This window comes from Chlorocebus sabaeus, chromosome 17 (genome assembly GCF_047675955.1).
Source record: "Chlorocebus sabaeus isolate Y175 chromosome 17, mChlSab1.0.hap1, whole genome shotgun sequence".
Lineage (NCBI taxonomy): Eukaryota > Metazoa > Chordata > Mammalia > Primates > Cercopithecidae > Chlorocebus > Chlorocebus sabaeus.
The window spans coordinates 35,116,359-35,141,070 of NC_132920.1; the positions used below are offsets into that span (position 1 = coordinate 35,116,359).

General features: G+C 43.7%; 1 protein-coding gene and 1 pseudogene across 8 annotated transcripts in view; both read left to right on the forward strand.

The window, feature by feature from the left end:
• ANKS1A (ankyrin repeat and sterile alpha motif domain containing 1A) overlaps positions 1 to 24,712 on the forward strand; it is a 194,033-nt gene that overhangs the window by 106,760 nt on the left and 62,561 nt on the right. For 7 of the 8 annotated variants that reach the window (XM_007972861.3, XM_007972855.3, XM_007972858.3 and 4 more), the window contains one exon: positions 11,434 to 12,020. In XM_007972861.3, coding sequence (XP_007971052.3) covers positions 11,434 to 12,020 — 587 coding nt within the window. Of the gene's footprint in view, positions 1 to 10,769; positions 10,869 to 11,433; positions 12,021 to 24,712 lie in introns of those variants that run through there. The other variant, XM_073005929.1, reaches the window with a different exon arrangement.
• On the forward strand, positions 12,031 to 18,115 carry LOC140708956 (10 kDa heat shock protein, mitochondrial pseudogene; annotated as a pseudogene).

Genomic DNA, 24,712 nt, shown 5'->3' on the forward strand with positions numbered 1-24,712 from the left:
TCTCTACTGAACATATAGAAATTTAGCCAGGTGTGGTGGTACGTGCCTGTAGTCGCAGCTACTCAGGAGGCTGAGGCAGGAGAATCGCTTGAACCTGGGAGGCAGAGGTTGCAGTGAGCCGAGATCACGCCACTGCACTCCAGCCTTGGTGACAGCAAGACTCCATCTCAAAAAAATATATATACAAGAATTAGCCAGGCGTGATATCACACACCTGTAATCCCAGCTACTCAGGAGGCTGAGGCTGATAATCGCTTGAACCCAGGAGGCGCCCCTTTTTTGAGACTCTGTCTCAAAAAAAAAAAGAAAAAGAACATTATTAATTGTACATTTTAAAATAACTAAAAGAGTATAATTGGATTGTTTGTAACACGAAGGATAAATGCTTGAGAGGATGAATGCCTCACTCTCCATGATGTAATTATTCCTCATTGTATGCCTGTATCAGAACATCTTGGCAGGGTGGGTGTGGTTCACACCTGTAATCCCAGCACTTCGGGAGGCCGAGGCGGGCAGATCATGAGGTCAGGCGATCGAAACCATCCTGGCTAACACGGTGAAAACCCGTCTCTACTAAATACAAAAAATTAGCCGGGCGTGGTGGTGGTATCTGTGGTCCCAGCTACTCGGGAGGCTGAGGCAGGAGAATGGCGTGAACCCAGGAGGCGGAGCTTGCAGTGAGCCGAGATCGCGCCACTGCACTCCAGCCTGGGCGAAAGAGCGAGACTCTGTCTCAAAAAACAAACAAAAACACAAAACAAAAAAAATCTCATGTACTCTAGTATGTACCCACAAAAATTAAAATTTTAAGAAGTTTTTAAAATTAAAACTTCAAAAAAGAATGTAGCCAGGCACAGTGGCTCACGCCTGTAATCCCAGCTCTTAGGGACGCAGAGACGGGAGGACAGCTTGAGCCCAGGAGTTTGAGGCCTGCCTGGGCAATATAGTGAGAACCTGTTCTCCACAAAAAAGAATAGAAAAAAAGACAAAAAAGAATATATAACATCAAATTAAGAGATTTTAAAAATTAATAATAAGATGATTTATAGGAATAAATTTTATGTGATCAATCAGAGTTGCTGCCATCCCCTGGGAGCGTTTAGAATTGTTTTGGGAGAGTTTTGGTCGGTCACAATGACTGGTTAAGGTGGGGTTGCTACTGGCATTTTTCCCCTGGGGATCAGGAATGCTAAGCATCCTATACTATGCGGGACAGTCCTTCACAGTGAATAATTTTCCCACCAAGAAATGCCATTTGTGCCTATAGAAATGACAAAAGCTGACAGAAGTGGAAAGCCTTAATAGATCTATGAATTTGAAAGCCCATCCTCCAAAAAGACTCGAGGCCCATGTGATTTTATGGTAGTTTTATTTAATTGGGTATTCCCGTTAAATTATTTCAAACGTAGAAAAAGTCTTCTGAAATTATCATACAGGGCAAGCATAACCAAGAACATTGATTCCTGTTTTGTATAGCATAGTCATTTATTTCTCCTTCATGTTTAATTCTTTGCTCGCTGGATGTTCTGGACATATTGCCACTCAGAGAAATAGTGGACAACTTTCCAGGTTTGATAGCAAATGGGAATGTAGCCAAGAGCTCTAAAAGCCATCTTGTTTTCTGTGGTGCTTTAGCATCCACTAATAGTGCTTGGGTCCAGGTAAAGTGGTGCTTAACAGAGGACAGTGATGAATGATTATCTGAAGACAGTGATCCATGTGGACTTTTTGGCGTGCAGCTACACTTCAGAAGTTTTTGACATTAAGTCAGAATTGCTGAGGGCTACGCATTTGAGTCTGTGCACAGTTCATGCATCAGTATGAAGACCTTAATCCTTCCAAAGGGGAGGAAATGGTTTTTAGCTTCTCCCTTTACTCCTGCATCAGAGTACCAATTCCTTAGCCATTGGGGAATTCTAGAGTGTAAGTCTTGGCTTTTCCCTGTGCCAGTTTTGGATTGTTTTCTCAGTGCTTCCAACTGTAATCCCACTTTTACTGTTGGTTTAATGAGATTTCAGGAAGAAGAGAAAATAGGTACCTGTGTTCGATCTGTCATCTTTACCAAGAAGTCCAGGCTAGATTTTCAAAATAAATACCCAGGAGTATGTTTGGATTCTTTTTCCAAAGGGAAAACATAAGTGAGACAGTTTGACAATTAAGCCTTATCTTCAGTAGCTTCCTCTTCTCTCGCCATCTTTTTTTTTAAAATAGGGGTCTTGCTCCATTGCTAGGTTGGAGTGCAGTGGTGTGGTCATAGCTCCCTGCAGTCTCCAGCTCCTGGGCTTAAGCAATCCTCCCTCCTGCCTTAGCCTCCTGAATAGCTAGACTAAAGGCATGTGCCACCATGCCCAGCTAAAAAAATTTTTTAGAGATGGGTTCTCACTGTATTGTCCAGGCTAGTCTCAAACTCCTGGCCTCAAGCAATCCCACATCAACCTCCCATGTAGCTGGGGTCACAGGCACAAGCCACTGTACTTTACTTTTCTCATCTTCTTGCATTAGAGGAGCTCCTGCCCAAAGTCCTGCTGTATAACTGTCTTCTTGGTAATTTATGTTTCTGAGTTGGAATAGTTCAATTTTCTTTCCATTGTGGAACAAGTCCAAGCCTTATGAACTGTGCTTCTAAATTTTCCTCCACCAAATGTATTGACAGCCATTTATATACATGTATATTATGCATTTATATACGTGAGACATATGTAAAATAACTGAAAGATGACAGAATGTGTTAAATTCATATAAAAGTGGTACAAAAGTAATTTTGGTGTCCAAAAGAGGGATAAATTATGTCAGTGTAGGAGATCTTGGATGGCTTTATTAACGAAATCGCAGTTGAGCTGAACCCCTAGATAGAGTTATACCTGATAGAGTTATACCTAGATAGAGTTATACCTGATAAGGGGAGAGCATTCCAGGCAGGCGTAGTGGCATAGACAACAGTGAGAGGATGGGAGGAGATATAGAGAACATGTCTGGAGAATGGTAAGAGTAATCCGGTTTGGCTGGAACAAAGGGAACTTGTCATAGAGTATTGGATCTCCAGCGTCACTGTTTATTCCCGAGACAATGCAGTGTTGTTGAGGCTTTTTGAATTGGGTGACACGATAGGAGCTACACTTCAGAAATATATAATTGTGGACTCTTAGATTGCTTAGACTGGGAGAGACTGGAGGCGGGAAAGCCCTAAAGTCAAGAGACTTCACAGAGTCTCTAAGGTAATTGGAGCCCAGACTAGAGGGAGAGTAGGAAGTTATACGAAGGGAGGTATGAGTGGGAGAGGTATAGAAGAAGCAGAATTAACAGGACCATGGAACAAAATATATAGGAATCAGGAGAGGAATTTCAGTATGATTCCAAGGTTTGAGCTTGGTTAATTGAGAAAATAATGTACGACTAACGGGAGTAGAGAATCAAGGGAGGGGCATGTTTGAGGGAAGATGTTAAGTCCGGTTTCGAATGTGTTAAGTTTGAGGTGTTTTAGGTACCAGAGAACATCCAAGTAAAGATACTTCATAAACACTTGGAAATATGAGTCTGATGAGAGATGTGAAGATTAGAAATATGGATTTAGGAATCATCCAAATTGAGGTGATTCTTAACATAAAAGAGAATCCAGGCCGGGTAAGGTGGGTCTTACCTGTAATCCCAGCACTTTGGGAGGTTGAGATGGGTGGATCACTTGAGGCCAAGAGTTCAAGACCAGCCTGGCCAACATGGTGAAACCCCATCTCTTCTAAAAATACAAAAATTTACTGGGTGTGGTGGCACACGTCTATAATCCCAGCTACTTGGGAAGCTGAGGCATGAGAATCATTTGAACCTGGGAAGCAGAGGTTGCAGTGAACCAAGATCACGCCACTGCACTCCAGCCTGAGTGACAGAGCAAAACTCCATCTCAAAAACAACACAAAAAAGAATCCTTTAATGAGAGACGAGAGAGGTTGAAGAGGTCCAAAACAGCACTTAGCCTGGGCAACACAGTGAGATCTTGCCTCTATGAAAATAAAAAATTTTTAAAAATTAGCTGGGTGTGGTGGTGTGCACCTGTAGTCCTAGCTGCTTGGAGGCTGAGGTCGAAGGACTACTTGAGCCCAGGTGGTCAAGCCTCCTGAACTCCAGCCTGGGCAACAGAGACCCTGTCTCTAAAATAATAGTAAATTTTTTTTTTTAAAGAGTAGAGCTTATATTTAGAGGCACAAGGGGAAAGAAACGTAGGAAGATAACTGGGATAACGCAATATCTTAGGAGCCAAGGCTCAATGTGACAGAAAACCCTCAATAACTGTGGTTTGAACAAGATAGAAGTCCAGAGTGGGAGTGCTGGGCTTAATGGCAGTTTATGACCATTAAGGACCCAGTCTCCCTTCTGCCATCTCATAGTTCAAGATGGCTATCCAAGTTCAAGCCATCAGCATGGGAGGGAAGAAAGGGGAGAATGGCACTTTAAAGATAGTTCCCACAAGTTACACATGCCACTTTCACTTATAACCCACTGGCCAGAACTTGGTCATGTGGTTACACCTAGCTACAAAGGAGGTAGGAAGTAATTGTCTTTAGTCTAGGTGGCTGTGAACCTGTCTAAAAGTCCCATAACCAAGGCAGGAAGGGTGGAATGGGTACTGGGGGCAATGGGCAAACAGTATCCATTGCTATAGAAAGAGCTAGAAGGATGAAAACTAGAAAAAGAGTTAGGCAGTTAGAAGACCATTGGTAAATCCTAAATGGGGTCTAATTTCTAAGGTAGGAGAGAAGTGATGAAATTACCCCCCAATTTTTACATGGTGTTGAGAGTAGTCATTAAAAAAGTTTGATCTGTCTTCTCAGGAAATTGATGTGATTGTCCTCCAAAAAGTGCAGGTGCTGTGGGTAAAGATGATGGCTTAAAGAGAGCAGAAGAGATGAGGAAATCGATCTTACATAGTTTTTAAGAGATGAGTGAAAAGCTTACTGGGCCTGGTAATCAGGCTGGCATTTGAATTCTTTTTCTAGCACTTACTGGATGGTGACCATTATTTAGGGAATCATTTAACCTCTTTAAGCCTCAGTTTCTACATGTAGAAGGGATACTAATTCTTACCTCATGGTTGTTGTGAGTATTAGAAAGAAAATGCTTGCCGTAGTGTCTGGCATAGAAGGAGTAGTACTCGATAAGTAGTAGCTGTTGGAAGCCAACTGAGTTAGGTGAATTGGTAGAGGACTCAAGTCAGTTGTTTCTTGAGTATTTAAAAGGGCTCAACATTCCAGCAACTGGAGAAGAGAAAGCAAATGGCTATGAATACCCAGTACAGGAACTGGCAGAAGATCAAGGGGAGCAAAGACAGCAAATGTGCTATTAAATTAGGCATGGTTAGAAATCCTGGCTGGTTGGAAGCTGATCCGGGCAAAGCTGGTATATTGAAAACTGGGGAAGTTTGGGGGCCAGAGGTCAGAGGTCGAATGACAGGCAGAGAACAGGCTCTTCAGGAGTTCAGGGAGGTGGGGGAGATGTAATGAGATAATCAAGACCAACTCACTGTGAAACAGTCTTAAGTCCCAAAACTGGGCTATACCTACGGGCCCCAAGGTGAGTACAGATGGCTCCTAGTCTGAAGATTTTCCACTATGCTGTTACATGTAATCCCAAACCAAACTTGCAAAAATACTGGCCTTCCCTGGCATTTAAGTTTTATTCTGCCTCATTAACAGGGCTACTCAGAAGAAATCAGTCTCCTTTGCAGAGTCAGGAGAAGGGAAACCAGCCTCTGTGTGCAGTGTTAGCATGATGAGCTAAGAGTTCAGAAATGACTGTAAATGAAAAATGGTGATAATGATAGCAGCTATCATTTACTGAATGCTTCCCACGGGCCAGCTGCCATGCTGATTTCATTTATGTTGATTATGTCATTGTATATCTCGTGACAGATCTTCAGGGTAGGGCTATTTTTGTCCCTGTTTCAGAGCTGAGGAAGAAAAGGTTAGGTATTGGGGCTGAGACTTAAACCCTAGTGTGACTGGATCCAAAGCCTATACTTTTAACCACGAGGCTAAAACCATTTCATCAAAAGCCTTGCTGCTATTCATGTTCTTGACATCACAGAACTGGAAGGGACCATAGAGAGGTCATTTAATCACAGATTCAAACCAGCCTAAATCCCAAAGCCCTGAGGAATGTATCCCGGGCATTCATTTTTTGAAAGAGACCTAAAGAGGAAAAGTCACAGGGCTGGAACTAAAACATGGGCTTCTTGAATCCCCATCTAGCTCTTATTCTATTTCTCATGTTGCATGGACCAAAACGAACTCTCAGTCTATTTGTCTTATCAAATTGCAGTCTTCAGCAAATGTCTGAATAACCTAGTCGGGACCTTCCTTCCAGGGAGAGCCTGGTGACCCTCTGAAAGCAGCCATGTACTTGGGGGAGCTCTCCTGCACATCCATGGTTTTTGACGCTCACCATAGTCACTACGCAGCTGGAGGATTCCAATCCTAATGATACAGAGAACACAAAACAACATGGGACACTGGGTCCCCCGATTTGAGTTAGCAACTCCTCACATGAGCTGCATTCTTCAGCCTTAAGTGGGCAGAGGTGAATGAAAATGTATAAATGTTAAAATGTTATTATTCAGAAGCCCTTGAGATCCCATAGCTCACCATAGTAATTAAAATGCAGCACAGAAGATCCCTTGCTTCGGTAGCTCACAGGGTAAAAGGAAAATGAATGAGGATCATAAGTTGATGGGATTGGGAATTAGCATGCTGGTGTGTCTTATTGAGTAGAGCAGCTGGCCTTGATGTATGGGTAGCATAAGAAACAGGCCTCCCTCCCTGTGTGCCATTATCTCCTTGTTTCTATCCTAGAAGGGCAGACAGTGGGAAGGGCAGAGCTCAGGGAACATGGGAAGTAGCGTAGGAGAAAGGCCCAAGGGTCTCTTCTGCAACTTTACTAGTCCCTGGCATGAGGTTTTTTGCCCAGGGTGGTCTCTTAACTCCTGAGCTCAAGTGATCCTCCTCCCTCATCCTCCCAAAGTGCTGGGATTACAGGCATATGCTGCCACACCTGCCCCTTCTCTGCCTTTTCTAGTGTATTTTTACTTCTCTGTAAGCCTGACAAGGTCTTACTTCTCCTTCAGTGCTCAGCTCGAAAGCTACCTCTTCTGAGAAACCTTCTTGTTCAAAGTAATCAGGCTTTCCTTTTTGTCTGCCATGCATATGGTTTATGCCTGTCTTAAAGCATCTATTGAGGCAGACTTGGTGTCTTTATTTTTTTTTAAATTGTTTTTATTTTTATTTTATTTTGGGGGAGACAAGGTCTCGCTTTGTCTCCCAGGCTGGAGTGCAGTGGCATAATCATAGCTCACTGCAGCCTTGAATTCCTGGACTCAAATTATCCTCCCATCTCAGCCTCCCAAGTAGCTGGGACTGCAGGTGTGCACCACTACACCCAGCTAATTTTTAAATTCTTTATAGAGATAAGGTCTCACCATGTTGCCCAAGCTGATCTTGAACTCCTGAGCTCAAGCGATCCTTCCATCTCAGGCTCCCAAAGTGTTGGGATTACAGGCGTGAGCCACTACACCCGGCTTCTTTATCCTCATATCACCTGGGTGCCCCCTGAGTTCAGACACTTCATACGTTTGTCAATGGGATGAGTGGTTACAGTGACAGTTCTGGGGCCTGTCTTAGAGTTTCTCACTTCAGCCCTCTCACCATATTACCTTCTGTCCCTTCCTTCTGCTGTTCAGAGTTACGAGGATGGTGAAGGTAATGAATGCTTGTGAAGTGCTTTATATCTTACACAGTACTTTTATGTGCCTTTTCTTTGATGATCCTTGTGACAGACCTGTGAGGAACAGAGAAGTAGTCGGTCTCATCTGTGAGCAAAGTGTGTTGTAACGGATCCTGTGTGGAGGATAATAACAATTTTAACATCTGTTGAGAGTGTGGCATGTGCCAGACATGGTTCTTAATGCATCACACGTATAGTTTAATTACCGCAACAATCCCCCAATTAAGATCCCAGAATTGCACAAAGAAGTGAAGTAATTTGCTTAAGAACTGCTTCTTGATCAGTGTACTCTATTGTTAGCACCTTGTCCCTAAGAGACCTTATATTATCCTTACTTTGCAGAAGGAAGAAACCATTGAGTAATTCTTTTCCCACCCATTGATCTGCCAAAAAAACTCATCTTGGCCTTGGATGTAGTTTTTAACAGGAACGAGAATACCAGCCTTAGGCTCTTAGATCTCGGCAAGCTTTTCAGATACCAAAGTGTCTTTCTTAGGAATTGCCTGGCTAAGTCATATGATTATAAGAATTTCTTTCCATCATTTCTTATATTCCACACAATATTGGTGGATTGTGGCTTCTGCAATAGGATTATGACCCTCAGAGATTCTTCCTCCACACCACATATTTCCTTCCTCCATAAGTTTCCATTCTTTCCTTCTGCCCACTTCCTTCCCCGTGGCATGTGTCTGGTATTGAGCCCTTGGCATCTGTTTCTCTTTCATCATTGATAGCTAGCATGAATGGGTGGCTGTTTCACAGTGCCTGCATTGTTGGCTCCCACAGCAGCAGTTCGAACATTCTCTGTGGCCTGGGTTCTGAGGTCCGCCCAGGCAGTGTGAGCCAGGCTGGCCCCCAGTTCTGAGCTATGGTGTTTTCTTTCATTGTTGGTCCCTTAGCTCCTAGTTGTTAAATATGAAGCTGGAAGTTGATACAAAGCAGTAGAAGCCTGTGCTCCTTTTATCAAAGTTACCTTGCATTCAAATATAGGCAGAGGGACATTGTACCGTGGGCCAGGATCTGTAGGAAGTTGGCCATTAGAATGTGGTCCCAGAGATGGCAAATTTTGTAGCCTGATTAACTGTCCCCATCAGTTTCTCCTACGAAGTACTGTTGACCTGAGCCACATTAAGTGGTCATGTGTCATCCTGACTGTAGCCCCACCGTGCAACACCACTGGGTAGCTCTGTTCTGGCTGCCAGTCGTTGTATGTAATATTCATAGCCATGAGTCGTGGCTTCCTGGGGCCTCGGTTAAGCTATGTGAAACTCTTGTGTAATCAACATTCCTTCTTCCGTAAAGGATTCAAGTTTTTCAGGGCTTGTTCATTGCTCAGGACCTGACCTTTGGGGTATAGCATTTTTGAGTTGGGGTGTGAAAGTCTCAAAGTGGTCAAGTGTAGAGGAGTGGCAGGGAGTGGTGGCTCACGCCTGTAATCCTAGCACTTTGGGAGGCCAAGGCGGGCAAATCACTTGAGGAGTTCGAGACCAGCCTGGCCAGCATGGCAAAACCCCATCTCTACTAAAAATACAAAAAAATTTAACTGGGCATGGTGGCACACACCTGTACTCCCAGCCACTCAGGAGGCTGAGATAGGAGAATCACTTGAACCCAGGAGGCAGAGGTTGCAGTGAGCCAAGAGTGTGCCACTGCACTCTAGCCTGGGTGACAGAGCAAGACTTGGTCTCAAAAAAAATAAAGTATAGAGGAGGGACATGCCAAAGTTGGTGCTTCTGTGCTCCTGTGGATAAGTAATCAGAGCTATAAAGTGGAGCTAATTGGCTGCCCTTGGCCACTTCTCTAGACTCGTGAAAAGCTGAACAGACTATGGAGACCGAACTGCTCTTCTGGAGCCGGGAGGAGAGGAGAGGGATGGGGGAAATGTATCGCCGGTCAGACCTCAGCGAGTTGGGCTCGCTGTGAGAGCTGGTTGTTGAGACTATTTCTTAAAGCCTGTTTTGGAAGAACCACTGTTACAGGACAGTGCGTCATGCGTGGGCATTGGAGACTGTGTTTTAGTACGTTGTGTTTATAAAGCACTGGTCATTTTGCAGTTCTCCTCATCTGGCTACCCTCTCCAGTTGCAGAACTTAACCTCAAGAAGGGGCTTTGGGCCTTCAGGCATGCTGATGAGGGAGAGTGGGTACTGTGTAGGCAGCAACAGGAGAGGTACCCAAACAGGGGTCTTGCGTCCCTAAGTGGGAGAAGTATACCATCATGACATGGTGGAGACCTGGATTCTCATCACTATCGTGACATTAAAGGGATTTTTAAGTATCATGTAGCCCAGCCCACTTACTTTAGACACTGAGGCCCAATAAGATGAACTCACTACCAAGACCACACAGCTAGAGAACAGCTCAGCCAGGACCAGAGCCAGATCTTCAGGCTCCTGGGTTAAAGTCTTCTCCCCCACCACCTGGGGTAACCACTAAGACTCCTCATCTGTAAACATAGTTGACCCTTTTGATTCTAAGATTCTCTGAGCTTATGAATAGTTCTTGAGAGTTTTGAGCAGACTAGGGAATTGTTTAGTGTAGGTGCAACAGATTCCACGTAGAGAGAAGATCAAGTTGAATATTATGGAATGTGAGCTAGTGCTGGACATAGTATTATTTACTCTGATGATGTGGGTTAAAATCTTTAATGGGACTGGGTTCATGCAAGGGAAGCCCCTGGGTGTGCCAGTGTAGTGCTGATGTTAGATTCTGATTTGGCCAACTGTTTATGCTACTTCAGGGCGAGGTATTTGAGTGTACAGTAGTAGTTGGCTTTATGAGCTAGTAGTGTCAGATTTCTAGGATGTTGGGGAAGTCTCGAGACAACTGCAAATGTCTCCTGGCATTGACAAATTAGACCATTTTGTTTTCAGTGGATCAACTAAGGTTAAACTTAAACAAATATGAGCAGCTGGGAGATTTTGGAAGAAGCAAGTTGTACACATTCTCAAAAAAAAAAAAGAGAGAGAGAGAGAGAAAGAAAAGTCTGTGCTCCCTGAGGAAGGAAGGATGAGGCGTGGAACTCAGAATGGCCCCCTCGGAGGAAGGAAGCAGTTATTTCTCTGCCGTTTTGTTTCTGTTAAGGAATTCCAGAAGTTGCAGGTTGTGGATCATGACCCCTTTTTTTTTTTTTTTTTTTTTTTTTTTTTTTTTCTGTTGCTGCTTGCCAGAGGAAGGGAGGGCGGGTGGCCTTTAAATAACACTTTGGCCTTTATGGAAATGTATCAGATGTTCCAGGAGTGAGTCTCACTGCTCGTGCTTGCTCACTGGTGCTCTCACTTTTACTCCATGTTCACTCACTCTGTCCTGACTTGTGTCCTTTCTCTAGGTTATAGTTAACGCTCTTCTCGCCTTATATAGCAAGGTCTGGTCGTTAATGTTAACAGAAATCTAACAACAGGGAAGGCTGCCAGATAGCATTAATCAGGCCAGTGTTTGGAATTTCATAAATGCTCTGACTTTGGGTACAAATTGAACATTAAGAACAATATGAAAACTGTCTTCCTTCCTCTCTCTTCTTCTCTCCTCTCCCCCTCCCCAGCCTATCCAGTTTCTCTCCTGTTTCTCTGTGAATTCCTCTGCTCTGCCGTATGCTTGCTGCATTGGAACTTTGTTGATTTTTGCCACGTTTAATTTTTTATTTCTCTGTCTCTCCGTCCACTCCAAGACCACAGGCGGAGCAGCAGCAGCCGGAGCCAGGACTCTGCGGAGGGGCAGGACGGGCAGGTCCCAGAGCAGTTCTCAGGCCTCCTCCACGGCTCCTCCCCGGTGTGCGAGGTGGGGCAGGACCCTTTCCAGCTGCTCTGTACTGCTGGCCAGAGCCATCCAGACGGGTCCCCCCAGCAGGGCGCCTGCCACAAGGCCAGCATGCAGCTGGAGGAGACGGGTGTGCATGCTCCTGGAGCCTCCCAACCCAGTGCCCTGGACCAGAGCAAGAGAGTGGGCTACCTAACAGGCCTGCCCACCACCAACAGCTGCTCACACCCTGAAACTTTGACTCACACAGCATCTCCGCACCCTGGCGGTGCTGAGGAAGGAGACCGGAGTGGGGCCAGGAGCCGAGCCCCTCCCACCAGCAAACCCAAAGCTGAACTCAAACTCAGCCGCAGCTTGTCCAAGTCTGACTCTGATCTCCTGACCTGCTCACCCACAGAGGACGCTACCATGGGGAGTCGGAGCGAGTCCTTATCCAACTGCAGCATTGGGAAGAAGAGGCTGGAGAAGTCACCCTCCTTCGCCTCGGAGTGGGATGAGGTAAGGCCGACGTGACGTCACAGGGAGCTGGGCTGGCCAGGCTGGCCGCAGCCCACCACAGCTCCCCTGAGTGCCAACTGTCAGGCCCAGGATCTGGGCAAGGTTGCTCTGGTTCCTTCACTCTGTAACTAATGTGTTTCTGACAATCATAGGAAGAGGCGAGCCTCAGGTAGCGTGGATCACAGAGGACAGGTCCATTAATGGTTAAATTGGCCAGTGGAGGCCCCAGCAGAGCAGGGCTGAGGGAGGGGCAGTTTCTAGAAATGACATGCTGTTTGGAAATATTTGGATCCCATCAGCCCATTGAGAGAATCATGCTCACCCTGGAGATGCTTAAGATGAGCTGGAGTACTTCCTATGAGTCCTTCAGGAGGAAGAGAGAAGATCCAGGGTTAGTTGAGAGGTGTGATGCGGTGTTTAGGGGAGGACAGGGGGCTTTCTTTTTTTATATATATAATTTCAACTTTTATTGTAGATTCAGGGGGTACATGTGCAGGTTTGTTACATGGGTATATTGCATGATGCTGAGGTTTGGGATACGATTGATCTCATCACCCAGGTAGTGGGCATAGTACCCAGTAGTTAGTTTTTCAGCCCTTGCCCCCACTCCCTCCCCTCTCCAGTAGTCCCCAGTGTCTATTGTTGTATCTTTATGTCCATGAGTACCCAGTGTTTAAGGGAGAACATGCTGCACTGTTTGGTTTTCTGTTCCTGCGTTAATTCACTCAGGATAATGGCCTGCAGCTGCATCCATGTTGCCTGTAAAGGACACGATCTCATTCTTTTTTACAGCTGCAAGAGGAAGGCTTTTCTAGTCCCAGCTTCTCCATGGTTATTCTTACTGTGCTGTCCTGGAAGGCCAAATACTTCTTCCAGCAGAAGGGTCCTGCCCATCCCACATTCCCAGATTGGTCAGGCAGAAGAGGACTAAGTGGTTCAGGAAACGAAGATTAGGGAGTAGAAAACATTCGGAGTCAGAGGCCCAGTTTTCTTTCATAGCCATTATTAGTTGGAAATATGTACTGAAGTATGTCTCAGTGACCTATGGCATGTCTCGCTGAGCAGAAGAATGTGTTTCTCAAAGATAGGTAAACACCCTGGGAATGTTAAAGTACCACCCTTGCAAGCTTCTTACTGAGTGGAAGCTGCCTTTGAAGTGGACTGGGTCTGTCTCTGAGGAATAATTTCAAGAACTGCATTTAGCTCTTCAAGAGGAAGCGAACACTACAGCTGACATGTCCATTTGAACAATCTGTAGACTTAATGCCCTACCCAACTCTATTTGGGTAGGTGCTGGAAAGTTATGTAAACCAAAGCCAATCTGTTTCCAGTGAAGGAATGGGGTTGGGGGCGGGGGAAGCACTACCTCCAGATAAGGTAGAAGATGAAGCTTAAGATTCTGATTAGGCAGAGACAGGAATCCTGTGCAGAAGATTTTCATTGCTTAGTAAACAAAGCTTTGGTGAGCCTGTGCTAGATACCTGGCCACTGGTGGAAAATCACTATGAGTGAGACAGCTTGGGGGAGGGGGTGCCAGGAGATGACACACTGGAGTGTGTATATTTGTAGGAATGTGTGCTCTACCTTTGTTTTTTAAAACAGAGTTTTACTAATTTACAGTCAGCTGTAGGAAAAGTTCAAGATAAATTTAAGAGGAGGGTGAAGATAAGTGCAATATGCTCTGAAATGGCCGCAGAGGTCAAGAGAGAAAAACACCAGTGACTCTCACCCAGGTCTGCGATTTTTTAAAAAATCAGTGGGTGGGGGAGTGGAGACAGGAGGTATGAGAGGGTGGGAAGAGATTCAGGAACGATCACTAGAGCAATGGGATTTGACATGAAATTAAAAGACTAAGTCTTATGGTTAAAACCAGATTGAAGCTGGTGGGACGAGGAGAGGTGGGTGGAGAGAGCGGCATGAGCAGAGGCATGGAGCCAGGAAAGCTCAGGTCATTTGGTTTCTCTAGGGTGCTGAGTGTATGTAAGGGCAGAATGAGAAATAAGGGTAGAAAGCGAGATATGCACCAGGTAGTGAGAGGGCCTCGAGCATCAGGCCAAGAGATGAGTACAGCCAGCCTTCCATATCCATGGTTTTCTGCGTCGGTGGATTTAGTCAACTGTGGATGGAAATGTTTGGGAGAAAAAAATAAAACAACAATAACAAATAATGCAAGTAAAAATACAGTATAACAATTATTTACATATAGCATTTACATTGTATCAGGTATTATAAGGAATCTAGAGATAATTTAGAATATACAAGATGTATGTAGGTTATATGCAATGTTATTTCATGTCAAGGACTTGAACATCCACAGGTTTTGATATCCAAATGGTGTTCTGGAACCAATCCCTTTTGGATACTGAGGGATGACTCCTAGATATGCTATCAAGGCAGTATCTCAGAATCCTTTAAACGGGCTGGAAATCAGCTTTACCAGTCCAATGAATCACCTCTTCCTTATGGCTCCTTCTGAGCGTATGCCCACCCGGAGAGGTCAGCAGTGCTGGCCGATTCTTCACAGGATATTTATGTCCTGTTAACATGTAGCATTTCTGGGCAGTCTTATGGGCTCCACTGTTTCCTCCTGGCCAAGAAATACAAAATCACCTGGGCAAAGCTGGGCTTGAGGTTGGCTGTGTGCTCTCATAAGCCAGCGTCTCTTTGCATCGAGAGGAGGTTCATTTGCTGGTATCACCTGTGCAGATAAAGATTGCAGGTGCATGCAATAGCCCAGGGATCTAGATCTATCCAAGATCTAGGTGTTGTGGGCCAGTTCTCTAGTGTGACTGAAATGCAGAAGCCCTGCTACATTTTAAATTTGAAAAAACTTAAAGGCAATTGAGGTCTTATTGGAAAGAATTCAGAAGATCAAGGTTGCTTACATCCTAAACATTAACAGGGCCCCTTATGTGTAACCCTTCAATGTTGTTTCTTAGTGATATTGTACTTGGTTTCTGTGGATATCGCTCTCTAAAGAGAAACTCCAAAAGTGTTTCCCCCAGTGATTGGCCCTAAACCCAGGGCCTTGGCAGGCTTTCCTGGAATAGGGCATTAGTTAATGGCTGCTTCCCACCCTATCCCTGACCAGTGCCCGTAGCCTGCTTTGCCATATCCTGTCCTTGCTGATGTTTTTCTTTGTTGTCCTTGGACCCCGGGATGTGGGGAACTCTGCTCTGAAGGATCTGAAAGTGCTTGGGCCTACCTCAGCTCCTCACTGTGAGGCCTGGGGAGGCAGAAGGAAGGCTGTGGGGTGGGAACCCCTCACGCTGTTCCTAGAAGGAAGTGCAGGACAGTGGATGGGCTCAGGTTCGGGAGTCAGCAGGTCCAGCTTTGAGCCCCAGCTCCACCGTCTCCACCTCGGTGCATGGACGACCTCAGTAAGCTCACTGTTGTTGTTCTTATTTGTGAAACTGAGGCAGTTAGATCTGTGTTTCAGAGTGTTTTACCAATTAGAGATGTGTTTAACTGCCTAGCATAGTTCCTAGCATGCATAAAGTGTTGACTAAGTGGTAGATATTAATGTTACTATTGTGCTTGGAGCTTCCGAGAATGGGAACTGAGGCCTGGAGTGCCTTCAGACCTTAAGAAAGGCAGAGCTCAGGCCGAGCATGGTGGCTCACGCCTGTAATCCAGGCACTTTGGGAGGCCAAGGCAGGTGGATCACCTGAGGTCAGGAGGTCGAGACCAGCCTGACCGAAATAGTGAAACCCCATCTCTACTAAAAATACAAAAATTAGCCGGACATGGTGGTATGTGTCAGTAGGCCCACCCACTCAGGAGGCTGAGGCAAGAGAACTGCTTGAACCCAGGAGGAGGAGGTTGCAGTGAGTGGAGATCACACCACTGCACTTCAGCCTGGGTGACAGGGTGAGACTGTGTCTCAAAACAAACAAACAAAAAGGCAGAGCTCTTTGCAGGAGGTTCTTTGTTGTTCGGTGGTGGCAGAGTCATGGGGAACCACTGGAGTTCAAACCCTTCAACTGGTGATCCTCCTACACAGCTCTGCCTCACTGCAGGGATGGGAGAGCCCACCCAGCCTGAGAAAGTAGGGCAGGCACCTTCCCCATTGTTCTTGTTTGAGAAGTTAACGAGCTTTCTGTTGAACTCCCTGAGAGGAGAAGAGAGGTTGGAGAGAAATCTACAGCCTTCTCTACAATTTATTTTTCAAATATATTCTTCCACATAATGGCCAGCAAATGGCTGGCTGGCTGGCTGGCTGGTTGGTTGGTTGGTTGGTTGGTTGGGATGATGTTCTCCAGTTGGGGAACATGTATGTCTAATAGATCTGGGAGTCATTTTCTCCAAATACAGACTGCTCCTTATTGTGGGTTAATGCAGCCCTATTGAACTACCCTGAGCAACTTGACTTCTGAAAGATGGCCTGGTTAAGGTAAACCTCTGTGATCGTATCTGTTAATGACACTAGCGTTCTCCCTATTTTCTATTGTATTTTTGGTGACAAAGAAGTCATAGTTTGCCTTTAGAAGAGCTCAGTCTAAGAGATCTGAATCCAAGCTTCACTAGTTATTTTCTGTGTTCTCCAGTCAAGTCAAAGCACTCTTTGTTGTCTTAATGATGCTTGGGACATAATAGAGGACAAACTGAGAAGGTGTACATAAATAAAACTTTAAAAATATATAGATAAGGCCAGGCGCGGTGGCTCAAGCCTGTAATCCCAGCACTTTGGGAGGCCGAGACAGGCGGATCACGAGGTCAGGAGATTGAGACCATCCTGGCTAACACGGTGAAACCCCGTCTCTACTAAAAAAATACAAAAAAAAACTAGCCAGGCGAGGTGGCGGGCGTCTGTAGTCCCAGCTACTCGGGAGGCTGAGGCAGGAGAATGGCCTAAACCCGGGAGGCGGAGCTTGCAGTGAGCCGAGATCCGGCCACTGCACTCCAGTCTGGGCGACAGAGCGAGACTCTGTCTCAAAAAAAAAAAATAAATTAAAAAAATATATATATAGATAAGGAGTGGGAAATTCACCTACATCCCTCCATGCACACTTAACCTCTGTTAACATTTAATACATATCCAAATTTGGCGTCTTAGTGTATTTACTGATTATAATTTGCTTTTCTTACGTAGTTACTGCATGTTGTAGATATCTTACCATGACAGCATCAATAAGATCTGGATTCAGACCATCATTCTAAAAAGGCTGAGTGTTCTCTTGTATGGCTATATCATAAGGTTGGTTGGTTTGTTGTTGTTGAAACTGTTCTCCAACCATTAGATGCTGCACAGGTCATTTTTCACCTGCCCTTCAGGTCCAGTTCCTACCCTTTTCTATCTGCCTATGTACATTAATAGGCCAAGGAGTTGTTGGATTGGCTGTGTTCCTCTACTGAAAGCCACCACTCCTGGGAGGGACCTTCTCCCAATAGCTGTTCTCTCTGGGTTCTAGTAAATGGTCCCTCCCTTTGACCCTTCTGACCTAAGGCTCCTCATAGTGACTAGCTCCCCTCCCTGCACCTTACCCAAACCTGTGTAAATAATCCCATTATTAAGTTCCTTCAGGTGCACAATTTGTGCCGTCTTTTCCTGCAGGGACCCTGAGTGACACAGCAGTTTTTGGCACTGTTTCTATCAACTCTGAGCAAGCATAGATGGCTGTATGCTGGAGCAGTAAACATGGCTCTAGCATGTAAATTGTAAATTAATCTTCATTTGCAAATGAACTGCAAGGCTTAGATATTGAGAGTGCTGGGAAGCAGGAGAAATTCATCATTTAACTGGAAGCACCAAAGCTGTGGCAGTGGAGTCATGGCGGGACCAGCATGTAGAAAGTTTCTTTCACTCTTTGAATATTGGTTGAAAGGAGTGCAGCTGAAACTGTGACCAAAGGAGGCATTATGCCTCCAGGAAAATCTCACGGAAAAGTATCACAAGCAGCAGTGGTAGCTGTTGGATCAGGCTGTAAAGGAAAGGGTGGAGAGATTCAATCAATTAGCGTGGAAGTTGGAGACAAAATTCTTCTGCCAGAATATAGAGGCACCAAAGTAGTTCTAGGTGACAGGATTATTTCTTATTTAAAGATGGTGACATTCTTGGAAAGAATGCAGACAGAAATAAATCACTATTGAAATGACATCACGTGAAGCTGCTCCTTCCACTGAAGTCCTGAAATATTTCATCATATAATTTCCATGTCTTTCTTTATAATAAACTAAATTCATAAATTTTATTTAAACTTTATTTCTTTATAATAAACTAATGATATATAAAGTAATGGCATCCAGTGTCTCTAAAACTTCATTTTTCTGCACTGATACAGACATTTCCAAATAAAAATATGTAAATTTAACAAAATTAAAAATCCAAAACTTTCCCACTTCCTAAGCCTTTCCCACTTCCTACTATAGGAAAGAAACCTGTTTTCCCTTCATCAAGCTGGCAGTGTCCTCGGCATCTCAGCTGTGTGCTCCTGTGGCAGAATTTGTTTCTTGTGTGTCTTCATCCTCTGTCTCTTGCACAGTGTGAGGTACCAACAGCACACACAACCAGCACCAATTAACATCTGAGATAAATACCTTGTAGGAAGAACAAAAACGTCTTTCTGGTCATACTGTGGTTTGAATGGATAAAAAGTTTGTGATGACTAGATCAGCCTCCCACCTGCTTTGAATGGGATTGAAGTTTATGAAAGAGAAAACCACAGAAGGCTGTTTCTCTGCTTAGCATAAACATTGGAGTCATTTAAAACTTGGCTAAAGGCTTAAATGATAAATTTGTGTTTTGTAATCAACTTTCATAAATATTAAATAAGTGGGAGATGGGTGAAGAGCAGGGACTTGCTTTGTATGCGTTTTGTATAAGCTGAGAATAATTTCTGGCACAGGATTTTGGGAATGTCCTGGCTTTGTCTGAAATGGTAGTTGAGGAGACCCTTGGCTCTTGAATCTTTTTCCTGAGAAGTGAAGTGGCAGCAACGGGGAGGGCACCCTTTCAGGCCAAGTCCAGAAGTGGCATCGCTGCCTCGCCCTTTCCAGCTCTGTCCCATTGGAGGCATGATGTCATCAAGAGACAAGCTGATTGGTTCAACTCCGTAGAGGCTTTGGCTGTGTTTAACCCTTGGGGGTTAGGTGTGCAAAAAGAAGAATGTAAAATAAGGAGATTTGCGTTTCCACTGATGATGACTAAATTTCCCACGCCATATTCTGCAGTGTGCATTGTTCCTCGTTATGTAAGCAAGCATGCTGTGTAGTCTTTTGTGCTGAGCAAAGCCTTCCCGCCCTGAAGAAGAATGTGACACTCCTACCTCTGGGGAAAGATTAGGGCCTGGAATGTCTGTTTAAGTTGTTTCCAAGTATACGCAGTAGTCACAACTTTTATCCTAGATGAAACACCCTTTAAATTTCCATTGGGTTTAGGTGGTCTGGTAATATTGAGGTAATTTGTTCATATTTTTAAAATAATCTCATTTATTTTATAGGCAGCCGTAAATAAACAGGTTTGGCCTTTCTGTCGAAGTGATTTTTGTTAGCCTAGATTATAGATGTGTATATATGCATGTGTGTGTATATATGCAGTGTGTGTGTGTATATATGTATGTATATGTGCATTTCCATGGTCTTGATGCTAACAGGAGAAACTCCACAGTGTTGTGAATGAGCGGGAGTTAGTCCTGGCTCTGCAATTGACTGGTGATGAGAAAACTGGTGTGTTCTCTCCCGCTTGCTGGTCCCTTGCTGCCATCATGCCTCTAACTGGACAGGTGCTGGAAAGCAAGGGGAGTGCGCCCTCCCTGCCGCTGCCACTTCACTTCCCACCGATGCATTTCCCCATTGCTGCTGTCCCTGTCTGTCACTCATCCGTTTCCCTTTTTCTTTTTCCCTTTGCTCTGTCTCCCCTTTTCTACTATGCTTTTTTGTCTTTTTTTCTTCCTCCCTACTTTTCTCATTCATTTTTCCTTTTCATTCTTATTTTTACAGGTGGAGTTAAAGATGGGCTTCTCTTCCAGCCTCTCAGCCCTCTGCGCCAGAGGGATTTTGCTTTTATTTTTTCTTTTTAACATTTTTTCCAGGGTTGACTCACATTTCTATTCTGCACCAGCATTTCTACCACTTGTGGTGTCGGCAGGCTACCACGCACACCGCCAGCCTCGGTCCCCCACTAAACAGCTTGGTTCCCTTTAGCTGCAGCAAGAAGGCACCATCAAGCACCAGGGAGGGACTTGGGGTATTTGCAAAATCGCCAGCAAAAGGAGAATTTTCCTTTTCTCTCTTTTTTGTTTTGTTACTTTTTTTTTTTTTTTTAACCCCAGACTGAAAGTTTGGGTGACAATGAATGTAGGTGAATATAGATGAGAGGAATTTGACCTTTATTCCAGTCCATACAAATGCTGAGAATCACAGAAGGAAACATTTTCTGGTGTATTCTTTTTATACTTCGGTTGTGGTTTCGTATCTTGTTTTTCTAATAAAGTATCAGTAGGATACAGAGTACGTGACTTTTGGAATAATAGTTCATTTTATATTATTCTAAGCAATTGTGTCTAAGAACAAGTAGAGGTATTTTACATAATCAGTAATAATAGTATAAAATTGAAGTATATTTGTATTACAGTTACTCATTCAGCTAATTTGTTGAGCACTTGCTCTTTTCCAGGTAGGCTCTAAGTGCAATGAACAAAACAGACAAATCCTTTTGCCCTCATGGAGCTGGCATTCTAGAAAGCTAGAGAGGAATGAGAATTTAAAAAGAATAAATAGGTAAAAATCATAGTATGTAGTTGATGATGGGAGTGCTTATGAGAACAATACAGCTAAGAACAGGATTAGAGGGTGCGGTGGGAGGAGGGTTGCCATTAGGTGAGTCAGCCAAGGAAGGCCCCTTTGAGGAGGACGTGAGGGAGCAAGCCATGCGTGCTTGGGGTGGGGAGGGAGAAGCATGAGTGGTTATTGGGCTACTTTCTCTTAATTTCTCCTATAGGAGAAATTGAAAATTCTACCCTACACTTAATATTGTATTACAAATATAGCTTATAACTTGACTTTTACTTTTAACTTCCTTTTTCTTTAGTCATGATTGCTATCTGTGGCCTTTCTCATCTTGGTTTTTTCCCTTGATTTCTTTGTTTTAAGCTGTTGGGTGCATACTTTTAAACATGTGTTTAAAAAAACACACATTTTTAAAAAGCTATTGAACTAGAATGAAATCAGAATTTCTCAAACTTGATCATTGTTCTTGTCATCCTAGGCAAGGATGTTGGGTGAGTTCTGGCGGAGGGGCTGGGTTAGAGGTCATTGTCTTAGGAAATGCCTTTCCATGAGCTCATTGCATACTCAAGGCAGAAATAAAATCTGAAAACCAGGATCGTGAAGCAAAGGGAAGAGAATTCAAAATTGCTAAGACCAGAAGATGGCCAGAAATCTCGGAAATGGGAGATCCAGTGAGGGAGGCCAACTGACTGGGTGTTCATGGAGGCAGCGAAGGTGAGTTCAGGGTATGCCACCACCAGTTGGAACACAGAAATGGTGCTAATGTCCTAAAAGAGCATTGACCACAAATAATTTGCCCCAATGAATCTTAAGTACATCCTCTCAGGAGCCAGACCCATAGGTAATTACAACCAGTAAGAGAGGGAGATGCTGGTGGCCTCAGACATTCTCTGACCCTGAGTGGACTTCGGGGACGTCAGGGTAGAGGAAGCTTCTTAGAGACCAGATACGAAGGTGGTCTGTGTATGCGTGCACGCATGTGTGTATATCTATCCCAGAGAACTTTAATTTGTTTAGAGATGTGCTATGTGGTCAGAGTGGCAGCCAGACATTGGGGGATAGGCTTTTTATTATATAGGACTCCGAGAAAACAATTAATCTGGACCTCATTTTCACTTCCTTTGAAATGTGTGACCCTCAGAAAGAACACAGGCTCTTTTCCTGACCCCCAGTGTTATGCCAACATCCTCAAAGATGTGCTTTCTGATCTCAACTCTGTTTTCATGGACAACTACCCTCCCTGCCTAGGGTTCCTTTGTCCTGCTTTCTTCTCCATAGATGTTTCCTTTTGATGCTATCAGGTGAGTAGCCAGTGGGTAAGAAGCATGCCTGTGGCCTGTAGCTGCTGGGCAGGGCCAAGATGCTGAGCGTATCTTTCCCAGGCATCCTACTCTCGCTCACAAGCTCTAATGGCCCAGTCTCTGGCGCCACAGGGCCCACCTGTCCATAACTCAAGGCGGCCTGTTTATTTGCCTGGACAGGTGGAAAACTGCCTAAGCTCAGTAGGGGCCTACAAATGACAATTTGTCTGGCAGTCTGTTCTTGGCTGTCCTGATTTAAACAGGCAGGAAGCCATTGTAAACTCAGCTAAAAAGTTGTGGTTTGTGTAAATGTTCTGGTTCCTTTCCTTTCCACTTTGGATCTAGTTATTTTCAACAGAACTTCCCCCAAAAGCATGGAAGAGCCTTATATCCGTTATGCAGTGGGCATAAAGTCCTGGTTTTGCAGCTGGGGCCCTCTGTACTGGGCCAAAGGTCAGTGAAGAACACCATGGAACTTGGGTGCAGTGGCAGAGGACTGGCATCCCATCTTCACACTGTACTTCAGGGGTGGAGATCTCCCAGCCTCAGGGTCTTAGGCTGTTTCTGTGTCCTTGGAGGGAATATTTATCTTAACCTCCATATCTAACTGTATGTAGAAATCTAGGCAAAGCTAACCCTAGAAATGGAATGTTTATGCCCTAGGGATTTTATATTTTTTTAATTATAATACCTGAATCTAGGTGAAATTTTGAAGCTACCAAAGACTATGTAGTGAAAAATAAGTCTCCCAGATTCCCGGTTCTTCTCCCTGGTGTTTTGAATATCCTTCCAGAAATATTCTCTGCATATAGAAGCATTTCTGACATGTTAAGCATTTTTCTTTTTAAAAGACAAAATGGTGCTGTCTCATGTGTATTGCTCTGAACCTTGCTTTTTTCATGTAATAGTAATTTTTGGAAAATCATTCTAATTAAGTACATGAAGAGTTTTCTTTTTTATTGTTCATAATATTCCGTGGTGTGCATATACTATCATTTATTTTTGTTTCTTGTAGATGGACATTCTACATGTTACCGAGCTTTTACTGATTAAAGCATTGCTGCAATGCAAATCCTTGTACAGAGTCATTGTAAGATGTTTCCAGAAGCTGAACAGCTGTGTGAAAGAGTTTGTGCATGTTAAATTTACTTTTCTACCCACAACATGTAAACACCTTATCAACATGGGGGTGGTCAGCCTTTTAGTCTCTTTTTGGTTAACAGATTGGTAATGTTATCTTGGGCTAGTTTTAAAGTGTGTTTCTTATTATGAGTGACACTGGCATCTCTTTACATGTTTACAAAACACTATACAATAACACTTTTTTTAATGTTGTTATTGAATTGATCTCTTTCTTACTAATTTGTAGAAGCTCTTTATATTTGAAAAAAATCAGCCCTTTATCTGTGATATAATTTGTCTTTTGGCCTTGTGGCATTTTTATGGTTTTTTTTTTAACATGTAGAAATTTAGAATTTTTATAGTTGAATCTATCAATCTTGTATGACTTCTGCTTTTTTTTTTTTTTTGAGACAGTCTTTCTCTGTCACCCAGGCTGGAGTGCAGTGGCACAATCTCGGCTCACTGCAACCTCTGTCACCTGGGTTCAAGCAATTCTCCTGCCTCAGCCTCCTGAATAATTGGGATTACAGGCGCGTACCACCACAGCCAGCTACTTTTTGTATTTTTAGTAGAGACAAGGTTTCACCATGTTGGCCAGGCTGTTCTCAAACTCCTGACCTCAGGTGATCCACCCACCTGGGCCTCCCAAATTGCTGGGATTACAGGCGTGAGCCACTGCGCCCAGCCGACTTCTGCATTTTGCATCCCAGTTAAGAAGACTTTCCTTACTCTAAGATTATAAATATATGTATATTATTTGTATATATACATTATATATAATTACATTATATATATTACATATACATATATTATATAATTACATATATAATATATACTTATATGTAATATACAAATATATATTATTTGATTACAAATATATTATATATATATATAGTTACACATTCTATATATATACACACACACCCAAACACATAATTTCCTCCTAGTATTTTATGGTTTCATTTTTCAGGTATAAATCTTTATTTCTTCGGAATTCATTTTGCTATGAGGCGGGCTAGGCATCCTGTTGATTTTCAGCAACAATTTGATTCAGCCCACTGTTTGATTCAGTTTTCCAGGTGAAGAAACTAAAGCTTTGAGAGCTGAAATGACTTGCCTACGATGTTAGGGTTGATAAATGAGGGAAACCAGCTGAAACTACATCTTCTAATACACAAGACTGTATTTAGAATATAGGTGAGCTAAACTTTTATTTTGGCATTAATTAGCAGTTACTTTTCATTTCCTCTTGTTTCAACCCAAATTATTGCAGCATTAGCTTACTCTTTCCCTCTAACTGCAGACAAAAATATTTCTCTTTGTGTACGAAGGAAAGCAGCTTAGGAAAGGCGTCTCCTGGGAGAAGCATGTGTTTCCTTTTTACTATAATATTAAGACTCAAAGCATTTCTTCCCTTTACTGCTTTCTAAGATGGGGGACTGTTAGCTTTTTCTTTTGTGACTTAAAAAGTGAGGCGATGATTTCCAGCAAATTCTGAAATTCGGAATTTGGAAGGAATCCTAGTTACCACGTAGTCCAGCT